We start from the raw sequence: 8,202 nt of genomic DNA, 5'->3' as shown, positions 1-8,202 counted from the left end.
TCTTCCTGTAGAGCTAGTGATCTCCGGCCTTGTTGACATTTAGCAACAAGCATTAAAAACATCCTTCTTCCCTCTCTCCCCCCCCCTCCTGCTTTGTAGCTCTTAAAGTTTGTTCCCGAGAAAGCGGACATCGACCTCTTGGAGGAACACAAGCACGAGCTGGATCGGATGGCCAAGGCGGACAGGTTCCTCTTCGAAATGAGCAGGTAATCTTTCCCCGTCCAGGGAATTCCATCCAGCCTGCAGATGCTGGAGATACTCGTTGAGTCATGTGGTGTTTCAAGCATCAGTCGCGGGGGAGGGTAAAGGAGAGACGAGTGTCTCTCACCCTGCAACGGGAAAATGATTGCTTGAAGTCAGAATCAGAGCTTAGACCAGGCCGGAGAGGTTGCTTAAGGCAGCTGGAAGGGATGAATCGTGCAAAGATTGGTTCTGCTCATAAAATGTAAAGTGCAAGCTAGCGCAGCCTCAATTTGTCTTGTGATCATGCAGGGAAGGGAGAAGAAGCTTAACCCTTCAACTTCGACTCTGCTATTGAAAGCGTGCTACTTGCTTCCCCCCCCCCCCCCAATATTTTAAAGTGGGAAATGTGGTTTCTTTAAAAATAATTAAGTGTCTTTCTCTTTTCCTTTAAAATGCTAACAGCAGAACAGGGGAAGCCAGAGTCAGAGGCTGAAACTGAGTGAAGATTAAGGTTAAATCCCTTCTCCCTTCACTGCACAGCTCCAAGGCAAATTGAGGCTACACATTTGATGGGTTGCACTAAACGCTTGGTCTTTGGTCTGCTTGATCAGGGTCAGAGGCTGGAAGCAGCAGAGCGGCAGAGAGGGTCTTGAGGAAGGGGCAACTCATTGCAATGGCCTGGGTCAGCATGGCTGGGTGTCTGCCAGAGATACTTGGCCTGTCTGTTCTGGCCAGGAATGAGACTCTCCCCACATGCCCCAACAATATTAAAATGCAGAGAGCGGCAGGCACATGGAATGGTATGATCCCAAGTTTGGATTACTGGTTAAGTGCGCGGACTCTAATCTGGGAGAACTGGGTTTGATTCCCCACTCCTCCGCTTGCACCTGGCTGGATGACCTTAGGCAAGCCATAGTTCTGATAAGAGCTGTTCTTGAAAAAGAGCAGTTTCTGTCAAGAGTTCTCTCAGCCCCACCTACCTCACAGGGTGTCTGTTGTGGGGAGGGGAAGGGAAAGGAGTTTGTAAGCCGCTCTGAGACATCTTTGGGTAGTGAAGGGCGGGGTATAAATCCAATCTCTTCTCCTCTTCTTCTCTTCTTAAGGCTTTTGAAGGGGCATCACATGGATAACCTTGCTGAAGCCAAGCAGGTTGGGGTTTGGTTAGTGCTTGGATAGGAGACCTTCCAAGAGCCGGTTTGGTGTAGTGGTTAAGAGCGCAGACTCTAATCTGGGAGAACCGGGTTTGATTCCCCACTCCTCCACTTGCACCTGCTGATGTGACCTTGGGTCAGTCACAAGCTCTGGCACAGCTGTCCTTGAAAAAGAGCAGTTTGTGTCAGAGTTCTCTCAGCCCCACCCACCTCACGGGGTGTCTGTTGTGGGGAGGGGAAGGGAAAGGAGTTTGTAAGCCGCTCTGAGACTCCAAGTGAAAGGCGGGGTATAAATCGAATCTCTTCTTCTTCTCTTCTTCCTTCATAAGCAGCTGCTGGTGTGACCTTGGGTCAGTCACAAGTTCTTTCAGAGCCGTTCTCTCAAGGGCAGTTCTCAGGAGAGCTCTCTCAGCCCCACCTACCTCACGGGGTGTCGGTTGTGGGGAGGGGAAGGGAAAGGAGTTTGTGAGCCGCTCTGAGACTCCTTTGGGTAGTGAAGGGCGGGGTATAAATCCAGTCCTTCTTCTTCCGAGCTGTACACTGCCTCGGGTGTCACGATGGAAGCAAAGAGGGTGATACGTGTGATAGGGTCAAGTCTTCCTGTCAAAACGTTTCACTAGTTCCCAACTCGATGTTGTTCTCCCGCTTTCTTGAAGGATAAACCATTACCAACAAAGGCTCCAGTCCTTGTATTTTAAAAAGAAGTTTGCCGAGCGGGTTGCGGAAGTCAAACCCAAAGTGGAAGGTAGGTTTTGTTTTATTGCTCAAACTTGCTAATGCTAAAGCCAGACGAGATTCTCTTTTTCCACTTCGCCTCTCTCTTTCTCTTAAAGGTTTTTAATCAGTGGGGAGGTATGGGGCATCGTCCCTGGATATAGTCTGGATGAGGGCATAAATGTGTAATGTTTGGTGAGCCAGAGAGCCAGTTTGGTGTAGTGGTTAGGAATCCCGACTCTAATCTTGGAGAACCAGGTTTGATTCCCCGCATGCAGCTGCTGGTGTGACCTTGGGTCAGTCACAAGTTCTCTCAGAGCTGTTCTCTCAAGGGCAGTCCTCGAAAGAGCTCTCTCAGCCCCACCTGTCTTACAACTAACCCTAGCTCACAGTTTTTTAGCCTCCGGCTCCAGAGCAAACTAATTTAATGCAGTAGCCAAATCGCTCGCTCAGAACTTTAATGCCAGTAGCTCACAAAGTAGAATTTTTGCTCACAAGACTCCACAGCTTAGAGAGAACATTGCTCACAGGGTGTCTGTTGTGGGGAGGGGGAGGGAAAGGATATTGTAAGTCGCTCTGAGACTCTGAGTGAAGGGTGGGGGTATAAATCCAATCTCTTCCTCTTCTTCCAATGAAAGGTCCTGTTATTAGATATGCAGTGGCAGAAGGCATAGATTTAGGGCCAAACTGCAGGTTACCTTTTACTCAAGTTCACCATGGGGACTCGCAGCCGTATTGCATCTGTGAGTTCCTGGCGTGGACTGCATTTAGAAGCGCTTGCACCACTGAGGGTGGAGAAGAACAAAGCCAGGTGAACGCTAGATAGCATCTCCCAGCAGGTGGTTTGCATAATAGCATTTTGAGTCGACTCATTTTATAAAACAGTAGGAGCAGTCCTTCTGGGCCGCAGGAATTTCAGCAGCCGCACCCAGTCACACCTCCTGGCACGCAGTTAGGGAGGTAAATGTGGTCTGTTAGCCTGTTCTGTGCCATCTCTTTTGTTTTTCTCTCTCTCAGTTTGGTGTCGTGGTTAGGAGCGTGGACTCTAATCTGGGAGAACCAGGTTTGCTTCCCCACTCCTCCACATGCAGCTGCTGGTGTGACCTTGGGTCAGTGACAAGTTCTCTCAGAGCAGTTCTCTCAAGGGTAGTTCTCGAGAGAGCTCTCTCAGCCCCACCTACCTCAAAGGGTGTCTGTTGTGGGGAGGGGGAGGGAAAGGAGATTGTAAGCCGCTCTGAGGCTCCTTCGGGTAGTGAAGGGCGGGGTATAAACCCAGTCTCTTCTCTCTCCTCCTCCTCCTCCCGCTTCTTCTTCTTCTCTCTTCCCTTCCCTTTGTTTCGCTTTCTCCCTGCAATTTACATCCCAGCAGGCCCTGCGTGCTGACACGTAGCTTTGAGAGTTTGGTTTGGGCACAGAAACGATCGGGTCGTAACACCACTTTAAACCCATGCCATCGACCGGGTCGTGTTTTCTGACTGTGTTTCTTTCTCTTTTTTCTCTCTCCCTTGCCCGTCACAGCCATCCGTGCAGCATCCAAGGAAGTGTTCCACAGCAAGAGCCTGAAGCAGCTCTTGGAGGTGGTGCTGGCCTTTGGCAACTACATGAACAAAGGCCAGAGAGGGAACGCCTACGGCTTTAAAATCTCAAGTCTGAACAAGATCGCGGACACAAAATCCAGCATCGACAAGTAAGCAGTTCCTGCCTCTGCGGGCACTTCCAGGAGGCAAAGAGAGGCTCAAGAACATCCCTCTTTTTTGCTTTCTGCTGGGGGTGGGGTGAAAAACACCCGATGGCCCGGAGCCAGCTTCGGTCGTGGGTCCGGGTCTGTCCGAGGCTGACCCCTCCTCAGATGAGGAAGAGGCAGGGAACAACCCCGAGGAAGAACCCTTAGCAGTACCTGAGGAGGAGGAGTCCCCAGCAGCAGCACAAGAGGTGCAGCCAGAAGAAGAGACCATTCCTGGGCCAGGGCCAGTGACCCCGAGGCCAGACTCCCCAAGGCCTAGTTCCTCTGAGTGCCCCAGACGTAGGGCACGCCAGAGGCTGACTTTGCAGGAACGAAGGAGAAGCGCCAGGCTGCAGCTCCAGCCACGTCAACGACAGGAGTTCTAAGCCTCTGCAGACTCCACTCCAAAGGGAGGGAGGATCTGTTTAAAACCCCTTGCTGCACCTACCTGCTCCAGCACGTCAACAGCTCTGCAAAATCAGACCTGCTTCTGAGCAATGCTCCTTCTAAGCTGTGGAGTCCTGTGAGCAAAAATTCTACTTTGTTAGCTACTGGCATGAAAGTTGTGAGCAAGCGATTTGGCTACTGCATATATTAGTTTGCTCTGGGGCGCCCTCCTTCCTGAGCTAAGAGAAAAATGTGTGAGCCGGAGGCTAAAAAACTGTGAGCTAGCTCACACTAACTCAGCTTAGAGGGAACACTGCTTCTGAGTGTGCAGCAGTCGCTCCTGGCCTTTGCAAACCTGCATTCTTGAAACGACTTCACGGCTATCGGACCTTTGGCTTTTTTTCACTGACCTCGATTCCGGCTCGTGTCTTCAGGTTCTAGCTTATCGCCTCGGTGGCTACCAGCCAAGTCAGCACAGCTTCCCTTAAGGACTCCCTGTTCCCATATGAACCTGTCCATCCATTCTAAGATTCTTCCGCATTCGAATTTTCCTTGCTTGTATGTTCCTGCTGCTTTGCGGAATTTTTCCTGCTTGGCCTGTATTTCGCTCCCTCTAGTGGTCAGTTCGATATTACGTTGCTGACATGATTGAGGTTTATAAGATTATGCATGGGAAAGAGCAGGTAGAGAAAGAGGTACTTTTCTCCCTTTCTCACAATACAAGAACTCGTGGGCACTCCATGAAATTGCTGAGCGGTCGGGTTAGAACGGATAAAAGGAAGTACTTCTTCACCCAAAGAGTGATTAACACTTGGAATTCACTGCCACAGGAAGTGGTGGCGGCTACAGGCATGGACGGCTTCAAAAGGGAATTAGATAAGCATATGGAGCAGAGGTCCATCAGTGGCTATCAGCCACAAGGTATAGATAGGGGCTCTGGGGCAAGTGATGCTCTGTCATCTGGGGCAAGTGATGTTTGGGGCAAGTGAGCAGAGGTCCATCAGTGGCTATTAGCCACAAGGTATAGATAGGGACTCTGGGGCAAGTGATGCTCTGTCTTCTTGGTGCTTGGGGGGGTCAGCAGTGGGAGGGCTTCTAATGTCCTGGCCCCACTGGTGGACCTCCTGATGGCACTGGTATTTCTGCCCACTGTGTGATACAGAGTGTTGGACTGGATGGGCCTTTGGCCTGATCCAACTTTGGCATCTCTTATGTTCTTATGTATGTCTGGCATAGAAACTTGCAGTTTAAATCGGCAGGGGGATATGCTGGACATAAAGTGATGCAATATCGAATCGACCACTAGAGGGAGCGAAATACATGTGGAACAGAAAAAAACCTGCTCAAGTAACAGGAAGACACGCACGAGGAAAATGAAAATATTGGGGAGGGGGAGCCCTGGTCATCTTTGGTGGCCATGCCTCGGGTGCCCCCGCCCTCTAAGATTAGATGAGTGGCAAACAGAGAGAGAGCCTTCTCGGTCATGGTGCTGGAACTCCCTCGCCAGGGAGATCTGTCTGTTTTCCTCTATTGTTGCCTTCCGCCAGTGGGTAAGGACTTTTCTTTAAAAGGCTTTAGTCTTTTAAGGTGCTACAGGAACTCCTGCTCTTTTCTACTGTTTTGCTTGGCATACTCCCAATAACCGCTATTGGCTCTCTCCCCTGGTTTTGGTGATATGTACATTTTTTTAAAAAAAATCAATGCAAGAGATTGCCTAGGAATAACAAACGATATTAAAAATACAGAAACTGAAGACATTAGAAGACAAATTAAAAAATCTGTAAGGAAATTTGATGTTACAAGCAATGTTCCCTCTAAGCTGCGGAGTCTCGTGAGCAAAAATTCTCCTCTGTGAGCTCCTGGCATTCAAGTTGTGAGTGAGCGATTTGGCTACTGCATAAATTAGTCTGCTCTGGAGCCCTCCTTCCTAAGCTATGGCAAAAATGTGTGAGCCGGAGGCTAAAAAACTGTGAGCTAGCTCACACTAACTCAGCTTAGAGGGAACACTGGTTACAAGTACGTCTATTAGGGCGCGCAGGGTATGTTCGACGCTCCATTTAGGAATTGCCCTCTCCCAATGCAACTGCCGAAATATTTTTATCAACTGACAGTCCCAAAACTAAGAAGAGCTTTTACTTTGGCAAGACGGAACATTCTTCCCTCGGCAGTTTTGGAGGGCAGATATAATAAAGTATCATACTCTAATACGCCAGTTTGGTGTAGTGGTTAAGTGCGTGGACTCTAATCGGCGAGAACCGGGTTTGATTCCCCACTCCTCCACTTGCAGCTGCTGATGTGACCTTGGGTCAGTCACAAGCTTTGGCACAGCTGTCCTTGAAAAAGAGCAGTTTGTGTCAGAGTTCTCTCAGCCCCACCCACCTCACAGGGTGTCTGTTGTGGGGAGGGGAAAGGAGTTTGTAAGCCGCTCTGAGACTCCAAGTGAAGGGCGGGGTATAAATCCAATCTCTTCTTCTTCTTCTTCTTCTTCTAATAGAACACGCAGATGCTCATATCTTACAATCGAAACCATTGAACATATGATCATGGCGTGCCCTAGATTTGATGAGTTGAGAGCTAATTTAGTCACCCCTTTACTTAAGGATATGGAAATGCTAAATGTGCGAACCCAGGTGTCATGGCTAGTATCAGATACCAATGATCATGTCACCCTCTCAGTACCAATATTCGTAGGTGCAATAATCAAATATAAGAGAAATAATACTAAGGTCTTTTAAAATATTTTCTTTGGTTCTGATTTCTGCTTAAGGTGATAGCCATATGAGCAGTACTAAATGGCTTCCGAGATCTGATGGGATCGGGCTCGCCTGGGCTCTCCGTGGGCACTGTGTGACACAGAGTGTTGGGCTGGATGGGCCATTGGCCTGATCCAACATGGCTTCTCTCATGTTCTTAAAGCTAAGAGCTTTCCATCCCTCATTTAGAATGCCAACCCCAGTCGCTATCGAGAGTGGTGCCATGTTGGAAAAACTGCCTGACTTCCTTACTCAGTTGGGCTCTCCTTTATAAACTTGCCCTATAAAAACTTGCCCTATGAACAATCTGCCCGTGCGAAAGACCTACCGTTGCACCTTCGGTCGGAGGGTTTCCTGTTTCTGTTGCTTCTTTTTTAACGTCGCAAGATCCATGAATTGCCGCTAACGACACCAATATTTTCTCATTTTAACTGTTTTTAACTATTACTGCTTACATAACTTCTTTTAATTGTTGGATGTGTTCTGTTGTTGTTCCCTCCCCTGAGTTCGCTTGCAGGAAGTTGAGCAAATAATAAATAAATAAAATCAATACTCCAGTTCACAAGAGGCCAGTTCTCCAAAGACCGAGCTATTGTACGTTTTTCTCCAATCGTGTGCAATAGGCTTAGCGGTGCAGCCAATCACTTTCATCCGTGGTAACTGTTTGGAAAGCAGTTGTTTTATTCGAAACACTTACCTGTGACTGCAAACGTGCGTTTTTCCTATTCAGATGCAAAACAAAAAAACCCCTAATATTCTTTGCAGGATCAGTGGCTGCATAACAATCTCTGTCTCGTCACAGGAACATTACTCTATTGCACTATCTCATCACCATCGTAGAAAAGAAATACCCCAAAGTTCTCAACCTACATGAAGAACTGAAGGACGTCCCAGAGGCTGCCAAAGTCCAGTAAGTTGGGGGGGGGGGGTTAATTGTATCCTACCTTTCAATAAACCATTAGAGGCAGATGACAAGAAGATTGGAAAACAGCAATAAATGTATTGGGCTGTATATTAGCCATGTCACCCTTTGATGCAAGAACGTTCTGCCATGTGTGTTGGGCAGGAGCATGTGTGATCACGGCAACAAGCTGTGTTCCTGCCCACTATGCGGATGGAGGTGTGTTCTGTCCAGGGGTCATTTTGTAGAAAAAGAGGTGCAGGAGCTAATTAGCATAACTCATTAGCATAATATTTGCATATGCCACACCCCCTGACATAACTGGAAGTGTGTCAGATGGCAACACCCACCGCTCAGGCTCCACTGGACTGTTTTGGATTGCTAGCTGCT

At 48.5% G+C, this 8,202-nt stretch overlaps 1 protein-coding gene across 1 annotated transcript in view; it reads left to right on the top strand.

The window, feature by feature from the left end:
* DAAM1 (dishevelled associated activator of morphogenesis 1) overlaps positions 1 to 8,202 on the top strand; it is a 321,668-nt gene that overhangs the window by 295,006 nt on the left and 18,460 nt on the right. Inside the window, exons 19-22 of the mRNA XM_015423080.1 lie at positions 100 to 206; positions 1,991 to 2,079; positions 3,567 to 3,735; positions 7,714 to 7,821. Of these exons, the coding sequence (XP_015278566.1) occupies positions 100 to 206; positions 1,991 to 2,079; positions 3,567 to 3,735; positions 7,714 to 7,821 (473 nt within the window). The remainder of the gene's footprint in view (positions 1 to 99; positions 207 to 1,990; positions 2,080 to 3,566; positions 3,736 to 7,713; positions 7,822 to 8,202) is intronic.

The sequence above is a fragment of the Gekko japonicus genome, unplaced genomic scaffold, assembly GCF_001447785.1.
Source record: "Gekko japonicus isolate JY-2015 unplaced genomic scaffold, Gekko_japonicus_V1.1 scaffold345, whole genome shotgun sequence".
Taxonomy (NCBI): Eukaryota; Metazoa; Chordata; class Lepidosauria; order Squamata; family Gekkonidae; genus Gekko; species Gekko japonicus.
Note: the sequence above shows the minus strand (reverse complement) of the source record. Positions and strands in the feature narration are given on the sequence as shown.